Raw genomic sequence first — 23,029 nt, 5'->3', positions numbered from 1 at the left:
TTCGCTTTGCGTTTTCTGCCCGGATTGGCGTGTGAGTAAAAGCTGTGGATCCCTCTGGTTGCTGGCTTTGCTTTGATTCCGAGGGTTGCCTCCTCGCTTTTATTAGAACATTCAACCCACATACGAAAGTCATTATTTTTAAAATTTTCCCCAAACCTCAAGTTTTACTTCTTGTTTTCAATACCTCAGGTCTCTCAGAATCGCACAGTTTGATTTGTAGATTGTTTATTGATTCAAACATAAAATGATACCAGGCTCCCCAGTATGTTTGCCTACCTATCGCAGGTCACGCTCACCATTTGTCACTCGCTTTTATGTAGCACGTTTTACTGCGAAATGAACATTTTGGGGGTCGTTTTAGCATCCTACCTAACCAATCTACCACAGCTACATCCCTTAAACAACAACAATAATATTTACACATCAATAGGAGATCCCAAATGGCTTTACAGTATAATAATAATCCTTGCATTTGATATAGCGCCTTATCATGTCTTCTCGACGTCTCAAAGCTCGTCAGAGAATATACTGCAAAGTGAATTGAATTGAATTGAACTGTATATTTATGGGCGAAACGTGGCAGCCAATTGCGCACAGCAGCGTCCCCACAAACAGCCGTGGATTGAAGTAACATACAGGAATCAGCTGTTTGAACCTACTCATATCTTCAAGCAAACGTATATCAAAACTAAGGCAAATATTTAATTAAACATATTACATTCAGAATGATTCCTTTTAATAATCCTTGCATTTGATACGGCGCCTTATCACGTCTTTGAGACGTCGCAAAGCTCTTCACAGAACATATTGTAAAGTGGATTCACTGTATATTTTGTGAACGAAACTATTTATTTATTTTCGTTTTCCTTTTCTATTTATTGTAAAGTGCGACGACTGTGCATTTTGTAGCTGAACACAGTGGCCAATTTGGGATCCGTAAACAGCCATGAAGTGAATGTCCAATTTGAACTGGGAGATGGTTAGCCAGGACATTGAGACAGAGATCCTCTCTCCTCTTTTGGGGTGGGGGTGAAAATTTGAATGAGGAGTGGACGTAAATCAGGATAAACTGGGAGAATGACTCCAGGTTGCTTTGAAGTAGTGTTAGCAGGGTGTCCGCCTGAATGGCGAGACTGACAGAAAGCTTTTAGAAGGGTTCAAACCGCTCCTAGTATAGAGCTCTGGGACCCTACCCTGTGTGAGGGTCTCTATATAAATATAAGTTGTTGTTGTTGTATGGAGATTGCCTCCATCCATCCTCTTATGGAGATTGCCTCCATAAGAGGAACACACGGTGCACCACCACTGGTGACAGCCACAGAGTGGTTTTATGGTTGTTGCAATGATCTGTACGGTTGACCAGGTAACACACAAACCAATGTTGCTTTTGCCTTGGGTCGGGAGATTTTCTCGGGAGCTGAAGAGACTGGTGACGGGTGAGAGCAAAGTGAAACATGGGCTGAAGGTTGCAGGAAATATTCCTTACTTATAATAATAGTAATAATGATGATCCTTGCATTTGGTTATATGATACACTTCTCACATCAGGAGGATCACCTATTTGATACCGTGCCTACAGTGTCTCAAAGGAGAAAATTCCTGTCAAGAGTAGTAACTGTGTATTTGTAGGCAGCGCAGTAGAAAATTTACGCACAACAATGTCCCACAAACTGCCATGAAGTGAACGACTGATGTTGTCTGAGGGATTGCTTGCCTTTCTTATTGATCTTTAATGTCCACCTGAACAGGTAGACATTTCGGTTTAATATCTAATCCAAAAGGCATCGCTTAGTGGAACCCTCCTCTGCTGTGTTCGACTTGCAGTGGGCAGTGGATACGCTAAAAGGTCTCAATGGAGGACGAGATGGGAGTGAACAGAGAAGGGAGGATCTACTCAACGATGGGTTCAGCTCAGGGTCCTCAAAGGAAGCCAAAGCTGGGATTCCATCACAGAGATTGCATTTGGGGTTGAGATGAGGAAATAAATCAGGTCTCACTGATAAAAAGATAACGGACAAACCGGGGGCAGTAAACGGGGACAGGCCACTGGGACTAGAGGCGCTATACTCAGGTAGTAAATGAACTGTCGCATTGAGCCAGGTGTCTTTAGAGATACACTAGAAGTCACAGAGAGTAAAGTTGTTCAGTGTATTTAGCAATGTGGACGCCTGCCACGTTTCGCCCACAAAATACGCAGGCAGCTCGCTTTACGGTATATCCTGTGAAGCGCTTTGAGACGTCTTGAAGACGCGATACAGCACTATATCAAATGCGAGGAGTTATTATTATTATTTTCACTCCTTGCAACTCTGCTTCCACCCATCAAAAATCCCCCGTGACAATTCCCCCCTCCCCCACTCGCCTTTCCCACAGAAAACGACTGATTTCTCAGAACACGCTGGTTTTAACGTAAAGTCCACGGCTATGCGTTTGTAAAGATGTGAGTCTGAGCTAGTTTTAGTGAGAAAGGGATTTTAGAATCCTTTCTCCTTCTGACTGTTATTTATTGTATGGTATTTGATTGTAAGGAAACCTGGTACCGGGTAGGATTTCCCCGGATCACCCCTGTTTATTTTGGATTGCCTCCTATTTCTGCTCTTCTGGATCCCACTCTGAGTGATGTTGAGCTCAAAGTTCCTCTTTATTTGCAACTCATTGCATAATCTCCGCTGAGAGTGTCTTCCCCTGTCAACACAAGCTGGACTATTCTGCTTTCTTCATGACGCCGATTTATTGTAAAAGAACACACCAGCAAACAGGTAGTTAAAATAAATCAGCACAAGTTGCAAATGACTAATTGGAGAGTTTCTTAAAAAAAAGGCATTTTTTATTTTTCCCACAAAATACACAGTCAATCAATCTACGTCACAGGATATTCTACGAAACGCTTTGAGACATCTCAATGACATGATAAGGCGCAGTATCGAATGCAAGGATTATTATTATTGAGTTCGGTTTTATTTTCCCCCAAAATTTCACCCTTTACATTGCGGGAGATTCTGGAGGTCACCGTCTGGTATACATGCCCTGCAGCGGATAATAATATAATAATAATAATCATTGCATCTGATATAGTGCCTTATAAGAGGCGAGCTCGCCAACCACTACACGACAGGACTTACTGCGACTGTCCAGCCACAGATCGCGCAATACAGCACAATACAATGCACTGAAAATGATTATAAAAGCTTCAGAAACAGGAGATAACGAAACTCATGTCTTTTTTGGATTCATGTAAGATAAGCACTACTAAATTGGTGTCACTCTCTCTCCTACTCATTTCAAGGTGTTTTTTTTTGTCAGTAGGGGATCTCAGTTGATGTTTCCCTGCAAAACCAAATGTATCTGTTGCTCTGTCTTACATCAGAGAACTCAAGTCTCAGGTCTCAGCCACAGGCTGGTAAAAGGGGGAATTATTTTTAGTAACACTCTGATGCAGGAAGATTTGCCCTGTAATTTCCTCAGACGGGAGAAACTGAAGAAGAGCTTATTGAATATCTGGTGGAAAAGAATAAAAGTTTACAGTTTGCGACGTAAAGATTTAAAAGGTTATTTATTACTATTAATAATAAGAATATTATTCAGAATAACAATAATCCTTGCAGTTGATACAGCACCTGAGCACATGATGGAGGCATCTCCAAGTATTTCACTGTATGTTTTGTGGGCAAATGCGGACGCTAGTTTGCGAACAGCAATGTCCCACTAAGTTTAATGTGTATGTATATATACAGATAATAATCCCTGCTTTTGATCTCGCCCCAATAATATCTCACTGGAGATTGCTCTTAGGTGTAGTGACTGTGTATTCTCCTGGTGTCCTGGCTGACAATCCCTAGATAAAATCACTCATTCACTTCATAGCTGCTTGGGGAGGACATTTCTGTGCACAAATTGGTGGCTGGGTTCACCTACAAAATATACAGTCGGTCCACGTGACAGCAAATCCCGTGAAGCGCTTTGAAAGGGCCATGTGATGTGAAAGGAGCGATCAAATTGCGAGGGTGTTTTTTTCTTTTTTGGAAGCACATTTGCACCCAGCAGAATTCCACAGCTAACCATGAAATGACCAATTTTACCTGGGAGATTGTTGGCTGGGGTTAGGACACCAGGAGAATCTCTTTGCCCATTTGGGATAGAGCTTTGGGTCTATCCACCTGAACAGGCAGATGTTTCACATCTCATCCGAAGCATGGCAACTCGGACAATGCCTCTGTCCCTTTCCCCTTAGCATCATTTTTTAATGATGCTTTATTTTTTTAAATCCCTTTAAATCCCTGACTGTCCAGCGCCATGGACGTGAAAGGCGCTAGACAAGTGTCATTTATAATTTAAGAATTGGGCAGGCGAAACATACTCTGTACTGTATCCCCAGATATTATTTTCTGGCAGAAATCTATCTAATATGTTGACGTTGTTGTTATTTGGTCTTTTAGGCACAAACCTTCAAGATCCTCACCCTTGTCCTCAAATCCCTTCACTCCTCTGCACCCCCCGACCTCTCTGACCTCCTCTCTCCTCAAAACAGTACCCGTTGCCTTTGTTCCTCCGGGTCTGGCCTCCTCCTCATCCCCCGAGTCCTCCGCTCCACCCTCGGCGGCTGTGCCTTCAGCCACTACGCCCCGAGGCTCTGGAACTCCCTTCCTCACTCCCTTCGTCTCGCTCCCTCTCTTCCTATTTTCAGGTCTCTGCTGAAGACCTTTCTTTTCGACTGCGCCTTTGGTCACCTTCCTCCCCCTCCCCCCACGCTCCCCCCTTCCCCTGGCTCGGCCCTGGGATCCGTTACTGTGAAGCACTCTGAGACGCCGTCCGGCATGGAGGGTGCTATATAGATCCAAGTTGTTGTTGTTGTTGTTGAAACCAGTTGAAGGCTCTGGGACTCTGCGCTGTGTAAGGGATGCTATATAAATGCAAGTTGTTGTTGTTGACGAAGGACGGTTTTGATGTGAGCAGGGGACAGGGAACCTACTGTGTTCGATGTCTTGATCTGTGAGGAGGTTTTGCCACGAGAGGAAGACGTGACAACAAAGAATCTGGGAAATTTGTATGAGTTCTCAAGAGCTGGACAGTGGTGTGTCAGCCATGACTTGTGGTCTGTGTAAATCTGAGGTGTGGGAAGGAGGAAGAGTGTGAGTGAGTGTCTTTTGGTGGACTTGTACTGAGTTCCTGGAATCTCTGCTAATCTCAGCATTGCTCATGTGTCGCGTGTGGGAGTGTGTGTGTGTGTGCATCAGAGACCTCCACACATCAACAAGAGATGAGAGGAAACAGCTGCATCCCACCTCGCGTCCAACAACTAGTAGGCATCCCCTTGGGAAGGGTGTGTGTGGGTGTATATGTGTGTGTGTAGGTGTGAGTGTGTGAGTGTGAGCATGTGTATGTTCGTAAGAGTGTGTGGATGGAAGACAAGACACTGTCCACAACTGATTACCAGACACAAACTGAAGGCTGCAGCATTATTTATGAAGCTATTGGGTAATTATAAAACTTCACTCCGAGCTACCATACCACGATGCTGGTGCAGTATTTGATGCAGTGCCAAGAACACTGGATTGTCTCAAACCACTTCCAGGGCTTTTCTTGTAAAATGTGGTATTTGCAGGCAAATGCAGCAGCCGATTTGTGTGCAGCCAAGTCCCACACGCAGCCATGCAGTGAATGGCCAGTTTTTCTCTGGGGGATGGATGGCCGGGGGGGGGTTTCAGGAGGCATTCTCTTCTCTTTTCCACTAGCTTTGTGGGATCTTTATCAACTTCAAATTAACATCTCATCCGAAGGACAATACCTCTGACACCCAGAGTTCCCCCGGCACTGCACTGGAGGGAGCGCCCGTCTAGACAGTGAGCCAAATGGAGCTTGAACCCACAACCTCCGCGACTCAGGAGGCGAGAGCGCCACCAACTGAGCCGGGCTGACGCGCTAAAAGTAAGCAGATAACAGCATAAGAATTTGCTAGGCGAAAGAAGTCTAAGGTTCATCTTGTTTGCCTTCCACCACCCTGGCAGTCGCTCGCCATGTCGTGACCCCAAACTATACATATCAGTGCCCCGAGACATTATTTTCTAATGGAAAGTAGAACCCAGGAACACACCTGGTTGTTCTTATATTCAGACTCTCTTCCTCCCACATTAAACGATGTCTTATTCGCATCTTTTATCAAAAATGTGTCAAAATCTAATGTCTCGAAAGGATTTGTTAACCCAGACTGCAAGATTAGTGCATCTCACCAAAGTTTGTTTGAGGGGTTAATTTTCCCGCCCACCAACCCCCCAATTTTTTTGGGGAAAAACACGGGAATGTTCGAACTCAAGAGCGTGGACTGGGAATTGCAGGGATGGAGGGAGGGAGGGAGGGGCGGGGAAGGAAACTTGGCTGAGCTGAGCAGGATCCGTGCCTTGACTACGTGTCTGTCGAGAGCAGTGCTCACATTGTAACGCTGCAGTGCCCTGCGTTCTGTCATGGACAGTCTCACAGTCAGTTTTCACTTCCTGCTTGGCCAGCGAGTTTCTCCTGCTGGTGGCCTCGCTCACGGTCTCTGCTGTCCTGGTCACTGTGGGTGTCTCTGTGAATGGAACCGTGTATCATCTCCAGCCTCTCCTCAGTGCCCTCCACGTTTGCTACCAGTTTCCTAAGGATGGAGGTGGTGGGGATGAGGGCCTTCTTGGTCATGGTCGAGCTGGGAGACCCCGTTGCCTGAGGCTGGCCAATGGTGGGCGTGCGGGAATATCTGGGGAGTGAAGCTCCCTTGGCCGTCTTCAGTTCCACTACTGAGCTCCCCACAGGCTCTGACACCTGGTGCCTGTTGTTCTTGTCCAAAGCGATAAACTTTTGACGTGCCTTGGAGACACCTTCTCCCCTTGCGATGGGTCTTCGCCCCTCTCTGGGGCTCGACCTCTGTCTCTGGAAACTACCAAACCTTTTGAGCATTGCTTGAACTTTCCCACTTCCTTCTGCCTGAATGCCCCCAATCTTGGAGGCTCTCTGAGGCCTGCTCACCATGACATAAACTGTAGTCACTTTTTGCTCATTGGCACCTGGTTCGGTATCGCCAGAAACAGAGCTGATTTCGGCACATTCCACCACATCCTGAGGACCTCTCTTGGCGTTGGACAAAGTCCGCCTGTGGTCCCCTGCCCCGGCTGGTGGGGAGGACCTGCTCTCTGTTTCCGACTCCTGGCAACTTATGGGGAGCTCAGTGTACTCATAGGGCTCACAAACTGGCAGATGGAGATCGCTGGGTGCGGAGGCGGACTGGATGGGGGGTAGTTTACTCAGGGTCCAGGAGAGTTTTCGCTTCCTCTGGCTGTTGTTACTGGGCTCCACCTTGCTCTCGGGCATTGAGCCTCTCCGTTCCTCTGGGCCAAACTTGGTCCCTTCCGCGAATGAGACTGAGGGACGCTTGGCCTTGACGATGCTGGAGGTTCTCGGTATGGAGAAGGACTCCAGGCCCTCGACACTGTTAAACTCGGAATTCTCTGCTGGGAGATAGTTACACCTGGAGCTCATCTCCTGAAACCCCTCTCCCACCGCGATGAAACCATTTCCTGGAAGTAAGAAGGAGACCAGAATAAAGGGTGGTCACATTAGAGAGCTCCACACACCACTGTAAACCCCACATACGTTGTATCCGATGGAACCAGTCATTTAATACGACTTATGCAAAGTATGTCAAACTTGCATGGAATGTAAAGCCTTGAACGAGACTTGTGCAGATGTATGATTTATTGCGCTGCGCAAGTGGCTGCCGCGTTTCGTCCACAAAATCCACAGTCACTCCACTTTACAGTATCTCCTGTGAAGCGCTTTGAGACGTCTCGAAGACGTGATGAGGCTCTGTATCAAACACAAGGATTATCATTATTATCTGGACCCTCCTTCTACAGTGGTTGGCCAAACACCTCACTCTTTAATAGGAGGTTGAGATGGTGTCAAGCACATGTGCTGATACAGCCGCGTGTGACTGTGGATTCTCAGGCGTTCCTGCCTTGCTTTTCGCCCTTACCTTCCCGAGGAGGAACACAATACACTGGACCTTCTTCGTCTGCCTCGAAAGAGGAGAACGAGGCTGAGTCCCAGCCAGCGGACGGCGAGTCAATGAAGCTGCAGTTAAAGGTGACATCGGCATCGTGGTGCGAAACTGCGAGGCAGAAAGACCTAGTTTTACACGACTCTGCCAGCATCAATCACACAACACATTCACTACTGTGTGACACACTCACTCATGGCGCCTGCATTCACCAGCATGCGATGCAGACAATCAACCGCTCACACAAAGCCAACAGTGTTCAACGTAAGCTTCCAACCCAAATACAACAACAACAACAACAAAACTACATTTGTAAAGCGCCTTTCGCGTCGGGAGAAGGTCCCAAAGCGCTGGACAGACTGAGTTTCGGACCCAAGCTGGGGGTCGGGGTCGGGGAGGGTGGAGGGCAGAGGGAGGGGAGGCAGGGCGATCGAAAACATGGTCGAGGAGGAGGGTCTTGAAACGAAGCAAGGGAGGGGGCGAGTCGGAGGGGCTGCGGGATAAAACACACAAACAAGGTGCTGCATTGCATTAACGTAACGCATTTTGAAACGGTTCATCGCGCTTTCGAAATACCACAAAGTGATTCACAGGATTCACTGCAGAGTAGATATGGACCGTGTGTATTTTGTAGGTGAACGCGACAACCAATCTCCACGCACCAGCTTCCCACAAACAGACATAACGTGGAATTAATTGCCTGCTGCGTTTCGCCCACAAAATATACAGTCAAATCGCTTTACGGTCTATTCTGTCAAGCGCTTTGAGCGATTTATCTCTGTGCAGGTGGGATTCTCAGCTTGGTTTGGATACTTTTAAGCACGGTGGTGGGTTTCCGCGTGTGTCAGACACCCGGCCGGCCAAAAAAACAAAGCCCGGTATGAATGCGGCAGTGCCTTCAGGACAGGAGAGCATTTTTAATAGCCTGCTGCACAGACGTCTCTGAAACGAACGTCAGAACACCAGAGCAATATCGTCATCTGCTGGCGGAGTCAGGTACAGGATAAAGCTGACGGGGGTTGATAATCCCTTCAAAAAAAAATAATTTGGTCGCTCAGTCCACGACTGTTCGTGGGGACGCTGTTGTGCGCAATTGGCTGCCGCGTTTCGCCCACAAAATATACCCGTCAATTCACTTCACAGTCTATTCCGTGAAGCGTTTCGAGACGTCTCGAAGATGTGATAAGACGCTGAATCAAATACAAGGATTATTATTATTTATTACTATTATTTACTGGAAAACCCTGTGAACCTCCGTGTGCTCCGCTGATTAAGATAAAACCGAGGAATGAGTAATGAGTAAAGAGCTGAGTTTTGGGTAATGTTTTTTTTACCGGTGATCTTAGGCAACTTCTGATTGCCGAAGGAGAAGCTGGTGGAGCTGAGGTTTGCCAGGACCCCTTGGACATGATGCTTCATCCTCGCCATCGGACCCCTGCCTTCGTCTACCGCCCTGAGCAAAGAGACACGGCAAGGTTGTCAGATAGGGTATGTTATGCTGGCCTTCAGCCCCCATCCTATGGAAGATGCTATTGTGAGGTTGGATTAAAGCTTCACTCAGACTGTAACCTGGGGATACTTGGTGTTTCACTTGGTGTTGGATAGCAAACACGATGACAAGTACCAAACCAGTGTACTGATATCTCTCGCTCCGATGAGTATAAGACCCCCAAATCCCATCCCCCACCCCCCTTTCTCCTGTAGATTGCAAAATAAATGAACATTAACTGTTTACCTGTTCTTGGGGTCGTTCTCATCGGCTCCACAACAACAGCAGCACAGGATACAGACTAACAGGACCACGAGGGTGACCAGGACACCAGCAATCACAGCGCCCTTTCTACCTGTTCCAGGGAGGAAGCCATCAAGTCAGGGTACAACATACAGAAGCTCCAACTAAAGCCACCGTGAGCTAGACCTCAGCCCCCCCACCGAGTCTGGCACTGACACTTCACCAGAAGGACTCAACCACTTTGGCCTCAACACAACATCAGCAAACCCTAATGTTGTGGGAGGCCAAAATGGCTGAGTCCCAGCATTAAGCAAATCCTTCGCTATCCCGTCTCAAAGCACTTCATGGGATTTACAACAACAACTTGTATTTACACAGCGCCCCTCACCCTGGGAAGCGTCCCAGATTTAGCGTAAAGTGCAGTAATTGTCTGTTTTGTAGGCAAACGTGGCAGCCAATTTGCTCTGCGCAATAAACAACACGGTTTGGCAAAAATTGTCCAAAGGGGGTCAAAAGGACAACCAACGTGAGGAACGAAAGCATCACACTGTGTGTCTGTCTGGGCTTCTTTCCTGTGAGTGGGGTAACAGTGGGGACCAGGGCTTTACTCTGGCCCTAAACACTGTCGTGACCCCACAATCAATATATTTATTTGCCCACAAAAATACACAGTCAATTCACTTTACGGTATATTCTCCGAAGCACTTTGAGACGTCATGAAGACAACAACAAAATTACATTTGTATAGCGCCTTTCAGGTCGGGAGGACGTCTCAAGTCGCTGGACAAGATGTGATAAGGCACTGTATCAAACGCAAGGATTATTATTATTATTATTTATCAATCAGCAATATGACCAATTGCCAGCAGGAGCAGCACAGTTTGGGCACAAATTGGCACCAAGTTGGGTCAAAAGGCAACTAGGATCATCAGAGCTGGTGTGAAAAGCCAGCGGCAACAATGGTCTCAGACAGTGGACAACATCAACGTCACTCAATATTGTGGACACAACGACACTGTGTGATAGGTGAGAGATACTTACTGAACTCACACAAGCCAGACACGTGATCGCAGGAAGTCCCCAAACAGTGACAGGTCGTAGAACAGTTCGCCCCGTGATATCCTTCAGGGCACGTATGGTTACAGCTACACAACAACAACAACAATAAATTACATTTACACTGCGCCTTTCACTTCGGGAGGATGTTTCAAGGCAACTGGAACACAGTCAAGGATTTGTACCCGAGCTGGGCGTTGGGATCAGGAGGGGTGGAGGCCAGGGAGGGTTAGGGTTAGGAGGGTGACCGAACGTGTGGTCGAAGAGGAAGTTCTTGAGACGGGCCTTGAAGGAGGCAAGGGAGGGGACGAGGTGACGGGACTGTGGGATGGTGTGTGTGCGTGTGTGTGAGTATCACTGTGACTCCGGTCTCTCAGTGCTGTGTGTGTCTTATATATCGAACGCCTGTGTATGGGTGACATGGCTGTGATTGTACGTGTGTGTGTGTGTGTGTGCGCGCGCGCGTGTGTGGCTGTCTCCTCACCTGTCTCCAGTATAGCCTGGATCACATAGGCATTCTCCTGTGATATGGTGGCAGTTACCATGGGAGCAGTCAGGACAGGTGAATCGGCAGCCATCCCCAAAGGTTCCAGCTGGACAGTGAGAATCACACCTGGGGCCAAGTCACAGGTTAGTGCCAGTTCTGCCCACCTGCCAACAGCTCCACACAGCAGCTCCACACAGCAGCGGGCACCGTCTAATATACAAAGTCCTACGGTGCCAATGTTTAACCAGCGCCTCACTAAATGACAACATGAGGCCCCCAACAGCTTGCATTTACACTGCGCCCTTCACGCGGGGCAGGCTCTCGGAGCGCTTGACAGTGGCGAGTCTGACCCCGAGTCAGGGGGGAGGGGAGGGAGGAGGTGACCGTAACCACGGTCAAAGAGGAAGATCCTCAGTCACGGTTTAAAAGAGGGGAAGGAGGAAGGAGCGAGGCGGAGGGATTGGGGGAGAGAGTTTCAAAGTTTTGGGGCATAGTTATTAGAAAATAATATCTGGGGATAATACAGAATATAGTTTGGGGACATGACATGACAAGTGACTGCCAGGATGGTGGAAGGCGAACCAGATGGGACCTTGGTCTTCTTTTGCCCAGCAAATTCTTGTTATGTTCTTAAGGAGCGGCTGAAAGTGTGGCCACCGATGGCGGAGCGGAGGGGCCGAGGGCCGGGCCAGGAGGCCGGAGCCAGCCAAGGGGAGGCAGCGGGTAGCGGAGTGGGGAGAGTAGAGTGGTGAGTGGCAGCGTTGCGAGAGAGAGAGAGAGAGAGACGGAGAGAGAGACAGAGAAAGCGCTGTTGTACTGACTGCCATACCTGGAGCCATTCCAGCCTGGATCGCAGGAACCGCAGACCCCCGTCTCCACATCGCAGACCTCCCCGGCTCTGCACAGGGGGCAGCTTTCCCGGCAGTTTTCCCCGTGGAATCCCGGGGCGCAGGACTGGTTGCAGCGAGTGCCATTCCAGCCCGGGACACAGGCCGCACAGGAGCCGTCGGTGGAGGAGCAGGGACCATCCTTACAGCGGCCACATCTGTGAAGTGGGGAAAGAAAGCCATGTCAGGGGTCTGGGCTCGTGGGGAAGAAACCAGATTGAAGAGGCTTGTAGAGACAGGGGGAGCGGAGAGGAAGGGACATGAGGGATCAGCGAGGCTGAGTTTGGGGGCTAAATCATTGCAGGTTACGGGGAGAAGGTTGTCGTTTGTTTCAAGAACAAATTAGATAGATTTCTGCTAGAAAATAATACAGTATAAAGTTGGGGACACTACATGTCAAGCCAGGGGTGGTGGAAGGCGAACGAGATGAACCTTGGTCTTCTTTCGCCGAGGAAAGTCTTACGTTCTTATGTCCTTAAGGGGAGATTGAGGGTGGGAGGAAATGTGTAGAGGCTTTAGCTCCTGGGAAAGAGTAAAATAAGAGTAAGGGGACCAGGATTAGAGGGAGAGGAACTTCCCGCCTATCAGTGCAGTGAGGCTAACAGGGGGAAGCCAGAACGGTCGATCTGGGATGTGCCGAGCTTTGGGAATGCTCATACCTGTGCTGGCAGCCTTCTCCATAGTATCCAGCCTGGCAGGGCTCACTGCACTCTTTCCCCTGGAAGCCAAGGTCACACACACAAATCCCGTTGGCCAGGATGCAGGTCCCGTGCTCGCACATGCACCGCTTGTCACACCCCTGGCCCCACCAGCCCGCATTGCAGTCGCACACGGCCGTGACCTGGTGGCACGGGGAATGGTTACAGGAGCAGCGGTAAAGGCACTTCTTGCCCAAGAACCCCGGCAAACAGGTGCACCTCCCGCTGGCCTGGTCACACTGGGGCCCGGCGTTGTGACAGCCGCAGGCCTGGCTGCAGTCAGAGCCCCACCAGCCGGCCTGGCACTCGCACTGCCCCGTGACAGGGTTGCACTTTCCTCGCTGGCATCGGCAAGTCCTGGCACAGTTGACTCCCCAGTGTCCTCGGCGACAGGTACAGGCGCCAGTCACACCGTGGCACTTGCCGTTGGGATAACAAGGGCACAGTTCCCTGCAGTCTGGCCCCCAGAACTGGTCGGGGCATCCTGGGGAACAAGCAGACAGACATAACTATAATAATTATCATTTCAAGAACACGACACATAATAATAATCATGATAATATTAATAATGATAATAGTCCTTGCATTTGATACAGTCGAGATGTCTCTAAGCGCTCCGCAGAATATATTGCAAAGTGTAGTGAATGTGAATTTGTGGGCGAGACGTCTCACAGCGCTTCGCACGCGGTGCACTGTAAAGTGTAGTGACGTGCGCTTTGCGGGTGAAACACAGTCCGCAATCGCTCCGTCCGGAGGCACAGTGCTAGCGATCGTGCGTGCTCGCTCCGCCACCGTCTGCGCGAGGGGTGCGCTGTGCAAAGGAAAGTTGTTGTTGTAATAGAAGATACTGTACTCACTGGTGATGCACTGGGCTCCATAGTACCCGTGTGGGCAGCGGCAAACTCCGGGCCGGATGCAGATCTCCTCGAGACGGCAGGTGTTTGGCTCCTCACAGACAGCTGCAAGTGATTGCAAAATGTACAAGTGTTAAGCGGAGACGCCCTGTGTGACCGGGGATCATTTGGACATTGAGCCAAGGAACAGACTGAACGGTTGGCCAGGGTTACTCTCCACGGTCCATAGACGCTCAGTAATAATGATGGTAATAACAATAATAATCCTTGCGTTTGATCTAGCGAATTATCATGTTGTTGAGACATCTGAAAGCACTTCACAGGATTTTGTGGGCAAAATCCGGCAGCCGATTGCGCACAGCAGTGTCCCACAAACAGCTGGGTGGATTTTGTGGGTAAAACACAGTTGGTTCAGTGCAGAGGCGCAGTGCTCTCAATCTCACACAAAGCTGCCGATAACTGAAGCCAACACGTCTGCCAATGTCCTCGAGTTAGTCACACAATGACCGGCATCCAGACAGCGCATCCCAACCGCACGAAGCAAAGAGATTACAGGTCACATACACACAAACACACACACACACACCTCCAGATCTACACTTAGCCCAGCACACTATCTTTAGCAGGTTTTAGAGTAAGCATTAACAGAAAGCCTTGGCTCTCAAACACCTACCGATGGTGCAGTCGTGTCCTCTCGGTTTCCACCCCGGACAGCAGATGAGTGTGGGAGGATCGCTGGTGAGAACAGGAAACGTTGAGATGACTGAGACTCTTCAACAAAGGGCTTAACATCAGATCGCAAATCGCCCCGTTACTGTGGTGCTGTCAGCTATGGGTGGGCTCAAGCACTGACCCCTACCACGTAGAGCCCTCATGTTCCCTTCCCTTGTGTAGCTCAACACAATTCATTGGGTTGAGATATAGCATCAGAAGCGCTTTGAGGCGTCTTGAAGACGTGATAAGGCGCTATATAATAATAATATATCAAATGCGAGGATTATTATAATTATTATAATTATTATAATTATTATTATTAGAAGGGATAACAGCCTAAGGACCTGGTCAGTGTTTCTCTGTGCGTCAGCCTGGCTCAGGGATGGAGTGAGCAGATTATTATTATTTATAGAGGCACACACAGAGCACGATGGGAGGGCTTCCTCCAGGCATCTGCCAAACTGCAACCAAGGGCTTTAAGAAGCAAATGTTCCCTTTTGAGGTCACAAAAAATGCACTAAATCCACATAGAACGAGAATATAACAATCCTTGCGTTTGAGATGACGCCTTTCAAGTCGGGAGGATGTCTCAAAAGTGCTTCAGAGCATTCACTGTGAAGTGTGGTGACTGTGTAATTTGGCAGCGAGTGTTCTGTGTGTCTGTGTGGATCTCAATTTGTCTGTGCGTTTCCCTGTGTGTCAGAACAATATTGCACTGGACAGAACCATTGCACCACCATTACATGAGCAAACAAATGCTCTCTCAGCCACAGGCAGAAAGGAAGTGAACAAAATGTAGACACAAAGAGGGGCAGGTCAGCCTTTGCACATACAACGCCATCTCTCAGCTATTGTTTCATCCTCGCTGTGACCAAAGTCCCACGTTACCCATGAGTTATTATTCATGTCCCCTTCTCCCACCCCAGTGATGAAATATTTTTAATGGACAATGATAATTCCCAAGGTTTCCTCTGCTTTCACGCCAATGTGGCGAGCCTTAGTGTGCGTCACATAATCACAGATACGGGCAAACAAAGTGCGGAGGTTGGAAGTTTAGTCACAGCTACACAATGGGTCAAGACAACCCTGGACTTGGGGTCCACATGGACAACATGATACTTAAAGAGGGAGCGTACGGTGGGGGGTGGGGTTGCGGGGTCGGTCGGGGGGGTGGAAGGGAAGCTGGGGGAACCTTTCACAGACAGAAATCTACAGGGAGACACACAATGAAAGACAAGGACAGGGAGAAACAGACAGGGAGAGGCATGGACCGAGACAGACGTAGAGATAGAGAAGGAATAATAATGATAATAAACCTCGCATTTGATATAGCGCCTTATCAGGTCATCGAGACGTCTCAAGGCGCTACACAGGATATACTGTAGAGTGAATTGACTGTGTATTTTGTGGGCGAAACGCGGCAGCCAATTGCGCACAGCAGCGCCCCACAAACAGGCGTGGGTTGAGTGACTAAATTATTATTTTTTTTCTTTTGGAAAGATGGACACAGAGACAGACAGGGACAGATCCAGCAACAGACTCAGAGATGGTAAAGAAGAACCAGGCATTGAGGTATACAGACAGATCGCGACATGGAGATAGGGAGAGACAAACACAGAGATAGAGTGGGAAGGATAGAAACAGGGAGAGACAGACAGAGATGGAGAGAAAGAGAGAGAGAGAGAGAGAGAGAGAGGGATGGATGGATGGATGGATGGATGGATAGATGGATAGATGGATAGATGGATAGATAGATAGATAGATAGATAGATAGATAGATAGATAGATAGATAGATAGATAGATAGATAGATAGATAGATAGATAGATAGATAGATAGATAGATAGATAGATAGAGAGAGACAGACAGACAGACAGACAGACACAGAGACGGAAAGGGAGACACAGAAATAGAGAGGGAGAGGGAGATACAGAGAGAGGGGGGGAAATATAGAAACAGAGGAGAGACAGACGGGGAGAGATAGATAGGGAGAGATAGAAAGGGAGAGAGTCAGACACAGGGAAAGACGGACACATGGAGAGACAGAGATGGTGAAAGGGAGAGGTCATGTGGAGTTACCTTGGCGAGCGGCAGACATTGGTACCATTGGGCTGCAGTTGCTGGGTGTGAGAGGCGTGGATCAGGGCTGAGCTGACCAAGAGGAGCAGTGATTCCATACTGCATCAGAGAGCAGGACCCCGGTGCCTCCGATCAACGTCTTTCAGTCTCAGCGTTAACCGGTGTCCGCCGACGACTTGGTTCGGTTTCGGAGCAGCCCTGAGCTCCAAGTCAGTCCCTCGACTGGGAGATGGCTCGATCCCTGCCCTCAGCTCCCATTTCCTCCCCAGGAAACGCCGCTCTTTCCTGCGGAAGTGAGGGGAGGGTTGGCTGAGTTCCTTCTGTTCAAACACCAGAAACAAAGAGTGCTCAGGAGAGAGCGTGAAAACACTGCGTCTGTCACACGGAGAGACAGAAAGAGAACCAGCTTGAATCATACTTTTATTAACAGTATTAATAATAATAATAATCCTTGCTTTCGAAGTAGCGCCTTATCATGCCGTTGAGACGTCTCAAAGCTCTTCATAGGATATACTGTTAAAGTGAATCGACTGTGTATTTTGTGGGCGAAACACAGCAGCCAATTGCGCACAGCAGCGTCCCACAGTCTTTAATCGGACACACGGTGCCCATGCTCTATATCACCCGAGGTTTATATATCTTGGTCCCTAAAAAGTAACCATTAATATAAAGTGTCGGTGAATGGAATTGGGTTACCGCCGACTCCACAGTCAGTGACATGGATTCGGTACTCACTCGCTTGGTTCTGCTGTTTGCACTCACTAACCCGCAGGGTGTTCCTTGTGCCTGTGTCTCTCCCAATCAGCCCATGGTTGGTTCATCAAGCCTGCTCCTTCCCAAGGATCTCGTGGCACAGATCGGAAAGAGAAGAGAGTTTCTCCCGGTGTCCCGGCTGACAATCCCGCAATTACAATCGATCACTCGCTCCGTGCCACCCGTGGGAAATTGCTGCTCGTAAGTCGGCCGCTGCGTTCGCCTAGAAAATACGCAGTCACTACACTTCAGTGTGAATCACCGTGAAGCGCTTTGAGACGTCCTCCAGGCTTGATGGGGGCTGTGAAAACGGCAAGGATTATTATTGAAGGGAGGAGCAGCACGGAGCTGAGCGACCTCCAAGTGGCCCCAATCTTTGCTGCCAAGAAAGAAATAATAATAATCATAATAATCCTGGCGTCTGATACAGCGCCTTATCGTGTCTCCGAGACGCCTCAAAGCGCTTCACAGGGACACACTGTAAAGTGAATTGACTGGTGTGCAAAACACTGATCAGTGCACGTTTTTATTGCGAAACCCTGGCACAGTGGCACAGTGCGTTAATCCTTGGCAGCCAGTGACTGTGTGAGACTTCGGTGCTGGCACAGAGCAGAGGCTGAGCACAAAGTCCTGTAGCAGTTCGCTCACGGTCACGTGCAGTTTACGCTTCCAATCCGACTGCGATAACCGGTCTGACTGCAGGACGGGCAGCAGTTTTCAGGCTGAAACCTTGTCGTCCGGGGCCTCGAGTCTTGGCCATGCTGAAGCCCGTGAGCGAGTGGATTAAGCACAGTTTCCAGACGGTGGAGAATGTGTCTTCGGACTCGCTGGAGCAGCTGCTGAAGGAGGACAGGGATCGGGTGGTGCTGGTGGTGAGTCAGGCACACGCTGGGCAGGAGCAACGACGACAATAACAACAAATTATATTTACGCAGCGTCTTTTCACTTCGGGAGGACGTCCCAAGGCGCTGGACAATCGAGGATCAAGCTGGGGGGGTGGGCGGTGGGGGGGATCAGGAAAAGGGTGGAGAGCAGGGAGGGTAGAGGTAGGAGAGTGACCAAAGGCGTGTTGGAATCTGCTCATTTGATGGGCTTAATTGGAACTAGGCTGGCGCGAGGCATGAAGGGAGCCATTCGCACTTGGGACAATTTGCAGGGGCATTTGGGAAGCTCCCTGGCCTTGGATCTACTGCGTGGGATGGGATCCACTCTCCACTTCTGGCCATGGAGTTCTACTGTTAGTTGAAGCACTGCCCCTCAGTGCAGGGTTTATGCCTGACCTCAGCACTCCTGGGGCAGGGAGTGAGTGATGCTGTACAACACTGTCCTGAACACACCAAAGTTGGTAACTTTCCCCCTTTCCATCTCAGGACGCTCGGAGTCAGGCGGAGTACGAGGTCAGTCACATAGAAGGAGCCGTTCGGGTCGACCCGGACGCCAGCAACATGGACAATGTGGTCCAGCAGCTGGGCCTGCCAGGTAGGGACTTGTCGATTGCTGTGATTTACTGGCGGAACAGCTGACCGGGTCACCAAAGGCCCAGGAGTCTGACTTGGACTGTTTGTTGCCTGTTTGTGTTTTCAGACGTTCAGAAGGAGAATAAAACGGTGGTGTGTTACTGTACAGTCGGGTACCACGGCTCGCAGATGGCTCAGAAACTCAGCGGCTTTCTCGCCAATGGTTCTGGCCGGCACGAGGAGGTCTTGCCGAGGGTGTACAACCTGGAGGGCGGCTTGGTGAAATGGGCCAACGAGAGGAAGGAGATCGTTGACGGCAGGAATAAACCCACCGCCCTGGTCCACCCTTATAACCAGGTGTGGGGCCAGCTGTTAGAGCCCGAGCTCAGGGCCTCTTTCTGATTGTTCTGCTGAATGAAAATGTTCAGGAGCTGCCAGGCTGGATTTCTGAACCACTGGAGATCAAGATCAACAGCACCAACGAGCCACAGCATTACTGGTTTGCAGCAGTTTAGTCAGAGTGTTAGTGAAAAGGGGCAATGGCTACTGGCTAAGGTTACTGCCTCCCCTGCACTCCGCACCCTCAGGGGATGGATGTTTTCGTGAGATTGGTGTATTTACTCCTCTGTAGTGAGTCATTGCTGTTCCTCTTACAATATTCCTGATGGCCGGTTGTGGTGAGATATTGTTCCTAACTTCGTGTGCGCAATCGTTCTCAGATACTGTGTTTAGAGTGCGTTCAAACAGTGCAGCTGCACTGACCTCAGTCAATGATGTTTGCAATAATCAAAATAAACACAAATATTCTCAGTTCTCTCACCACAGTGGATTGTGTGTTAGCAAATGCAGAATGACATCAGATGAGGCACGAACCTTTCAAGGACTCAAAACTCATTGCAAAATAACAACAGTCCTTGCAATTGGATATAGCGCTCTTTCAAGTCCAAAGGAAGTCTCAAACCACATCACAGAATATACTGCAAAGTATATGTAGGTCTTTGTAAGACTTGTTTTTCCCTGCTACTCATTTCAACCTTGGTGGTGTACTGCTCCACAGACCCTCACATTTCACCTTGTTTCTCAATAACACAAGAGATAAATCTCTCTATAAACTATAAAGATCTGCAAAGTCGGGCAGACCGGATCGCTGGGTGTGTTCCTACAGCTCATGTCAGAATGAGTTAAACTGACCTTGGTTTACAAAGAGGCTACAATATTCCACCATCACCATACTCAACAATGCAGATCAGGTTAACAAGAGCATTGACCTATTCTGTCGTGGAGACAGGTGAACTCTCCATGTGTCTCAGAGACTTAAATTGATCGTTGGCAAACAGACTTAAGTTTGATTAATCAATGTCAATGCGATCTATCATAGGCTGTTAATAGTCATTTATGTGCTCGGTCTTTTATGACAGTAAATCAGCACTTAGCTATCTGATTTATCTTGTGGCATGTTTCTTTTTGTAATCAGAAAGCAAAGTTGTGGGATTATGAACTCAAAGTCCAGGCTGACACTCTGGTGAGGTGCTGAGGCGGAACACTGCAGTTAACCGAAGTCCAGTCTGCCTGTTCAGGTGGACGCTAAAGATCCCGCAACACTACTTGAAAAGAGAAGGGAGTTTTTCTCTCTCCCAAAGTCGTGGCCAACAATTCCCCCAGAAAAAAAAATAACCATTCACTTCATCGCGGTTTGTGATCGACAGGTTAGCAGCTGTGTTTGCCTGTAGAATTAATTTCACTTCATTTTGAATCAATTATATTATAAAGCGCTTTGAGTCGCTGAAAGTTACATGATGGGCTCGGTATAAACACATGTTATTCTCGTTCCGCTCCCGGGGTTAGACAGGAGCCTTAAATTCAGCCTTTAGCAGCTCTACCCACAGCTCATTATAGGGGTGAACCAAGGTCGTGGGCTGGTTGCTGCTGTCCACTATAGCCCTGTTCTCTCTGGTCCATTTCAGGAACCCGCCTTCCAGGTTAGAAACTTTCAGCTGTCCACGCAAGCCTCGACCGCATTCACTTTCCAAAAAGGTGTTGAGGTTCTGAGCCAGATGTGCAGCCTGATAGCCAGTGGTGCAGTAGCAGATGATCTCTCTCAGTTCCTCACCACCTGAAGAACAAAACCAGAACAACCACGCGGGGCAGATCACAGTAGGAGGTCGCCACCCGCGGAACACTCTGTCACTGACCACCTGCAACCCGAATAGTCGTTTTAAGGAAATATATGTGGAGACCCGCAGCAAAGTGGTTAGAGCACTCTCCTCGCAAGCGAGAGGACCTGGGTTCGATTCCCCGGCAGGGCGAAACCTTAGGCAAATTTCCATGCTCCACACACACACACCTCTGTTTACCCAGTAGCAAGTAGGAACCTGGTTGTTAAGTCGATTGGAGGCTCACTTTTCTGGGGGTAATAATCCCTTCCCAAAAAAATAGTAATTTCATCACTCAATCCACGACTGTTTTTGTGGCCAATTGTGCTGTGTGCAATTGGCTGCTACATTTCGGCCACAAAATATACAGTCAATTCACTTTATGGTATATTCTGTGAAGCCCTTTGAGACGTCTCGAAGACGTGATAAGGTGCTATATCAAATGTAAGTATTATTATTACTATCGTTGTGGCAAACTAAACTAAATGATTCCGTACAATAGATCGTTTGTTTCAAATCGATCGTTTTTATTTCAGAGTCAGAAAGTTAACCGAAAACCCAACCAGGGTTTTGCTGGAGTTTGGGCTGTTTGTGGTCTGTGTGTCAGATACTGTGTGTACGCTGGTTAACCATGGAGATAGACCCGACAACTGATAGAAACACATCTAAATGCTCTGTACCTGCCAGCCCCAAGTCCAATTGCTGGATCACGCTGTCCATGGCAGTGTTGTCTGGTTCAACACGAACAGCTCCTTGTAAGTGACTGACCTCGAACTCGCCAGGGCTCCGTACGTCCTAAAATAAAAGTTTGTTTTGTTTGAATAAGCCACACTGAGAATAAGGCTCAATTCAACGCAACCAGCAGGCCTCAGTTGATCGGTAACTATTTACTCAGGGTCTGACGGATCTGTGCTGTCTCACATAAGTCACTGTGGTCAATGCACCAGAGTCCCACAGGTCAGGGTTTAATGCCTATTGACATTCACCGGTGCTCAGTGTGTCAATCCCCATTCAAGCACAGCTCAGTGAAGCTGTGCCCAAGAACACATTAACACGGACAAGTTGGTGCAAAACACAAGTGTGCCCAGGCATCGGGAGGTGGGGGGGGGAGGTGGCTGTGTGAGGGTGGTCTCCAAGCAGTTCTGAACATTGGAGGTTTTAATGTTAATCGAGCACAAGTCTCTATTCCAGTTGCTCGTCATTGGGGTGGCTGTCTCTCGGTGTTAGGTCCTAACCTCATGTGTCCTGCAGATTTGCTATGGATTGCTTCCACATTGCTCCCTTCAGTCTGATCTTTTCCTTTCTATCTGAGCCTCGGGCTGTCAGAGGAGCGTCTCTCTGGCTGAGCTGCTCCTGCACGACGTGAAAGGCACTATACAAATGTAACTTGTTGTTGCTCCTGCCCAGCGTGTGCCTGACTCACCACCAGCACCACCCGATCCCTGTCCTCCTTCAGCAGCTGCTCCAGCGAGTCCGAAGACACATTCTCCACCGTCTGGAAACTGTGCTTAATCCACTCGCTCACGGGCTTCAGCATGGCCAAGACTCGAGGCCCCGGACGACAAGGTTTCAGCCTGAAAACTGCTGCCTGTTCTGCAGTCAGACCGGTTATTACAGTTGGATTGGAAGCGTAAACTGCACGTGACCGTGAACAAACTGCTACAGGACTTTGTGCTCAGCCTCCTCTGCTTTGTGTCATTAAATGGATCAGTTAAACTGGAAGGAGTGCACTGCCACTCGCTGGATGTAACATACTATTGCATATCTTCCCCAGAGAAATATTCTTGGGGAGAAGTAAGATGCGTACTTGACCTGGGAGTCCTGGGTGCACAGTGTAGAGGGAGCTTTTCTCTGTACCACTGCCTCGAGAAGTCCTCCAGACATGAAAGGTGCTATATAAATGCAATTTGTTATTGTTGTCATTGTACCTAACCCAGACTGTCGGTGACCCGGGAGTGTGGACGGACAGTGTAGAGGGAACTTTACTCTTGTCTCTAACCCTGACCTGGGCGTGTGGACGGACAGTATAGAGGGAGCTTTACTCGGTCTCTAACTCTTGCTCTAGCTAACCAGTGTGTGCGGACAGGAGGGTGCTTTACGTCAGTAGTCGGGAGGATGTGCAATCTAACAAGTA

The 23,029-nt window shown here is 48.7% G+C and overlaps 3 protein-coding genes across 3 annotated transcripts; 1 reads left to right on the top strand and 2 right to left on the bottom strand.

Moving 5' to 3' along the window:
• Positions 1–6,336: 6,336 nt before the first annotated feature.
• Positions 6,337–16,875, bottom strand: LOC103180579 (scavenger receptor class F, member 1). Its single transcript, XM_007896518.2, has 11 exons — positions 16,533–16,875; positions 14,414–14,475; positions 13,744–13,845; positions 12,848–13,370; positions 12,131–12,346; positions 11,299–11,427; positions 10,800–10,903; positions 9,762–9,870; positions 9,361–9,479; positions 8,003–8,137; positions 6,337–7,544 (listed from the first exon to the last, which is right to left on the bottom strand). Exons 1-11 carry the CDS (start codon positions 16,628–16,630, stop codon positions 6,475–6,477), a joined length of 2,667 nt encoding a protein of 888 aa, XP_007894709.2. The 5' UTR covers positions 16,631–16,875; the 3' UTR covers positions 6,337–6,474.
• Positions 16,876–17,893: 1,018 nt separating this feature from the next.
• LOC121849762 (tRNA uridine(34) hydroxylase-like) lies at positions 17,894–19,575 on the top strand. The gene is made up of 3 exons (XM_042338368.1): positions 17,894–18,157; positions 18,656–18,764; positions 18,870–19,575. Exons 1-3 carry the CDS (start codon positions 18,044–18,046, stop codon positions 19,142–19,144), a joined length of 498 nt encoding a protein of 165 aa, XP_042194302.1. The 5' UTR covers positions 17,894–18,043; the 3' UTR covers positions 19,145–19,575.
• A 387-nt stretch (positions 19,576–19,962) lies between these two features.
• Positions 19,963–22,541, bottom strand: LOC103180580. The gene is made up of 3 exons (XM_007896519.2): positions 22,319–22,541; positions 21,576–21,690; positions 19,963–20,855 (listed from the first exon to the last, which is right to left on the bottom strand). The coding sequence occupies exons 1-3, from the start codon at positions 22,430–22,432 to the stop codon at positions 20,584–20,586; spliced, it is 501 nt and encodes a 166-aa protein (XP_007894710.2). The 5' UTR covers positions 22,433–22,541; the 3' UTR covers positions 19,963–20,583.
• Between the last annotated feature and the right edge of the window lie 488 nt (positions 22,542–23,029).

This window comes from Callorhinchus milii, unplaced genomic scaffold (genome assembly GCF_018977255.1).
Source record: "Callorhinchus milii isolate IMCB2004 unplaced genomic scaffold, IMCB_Cmil_1.0 Scaffold10, whole genome shotgun sequence".
Taxonomy (NCBI): Eukaryota; Metazoa; Chordata; class Chondrichthyes; order Chimaeriformes; family Callorhinchidae; genus Callorhinchus; species Callorhinchus milii.
The sequence above is the reverse complement of the archived record's forward strand: the minus strand, read 5'-3'. Positions and strand labels throughout refer to the sequence as shown.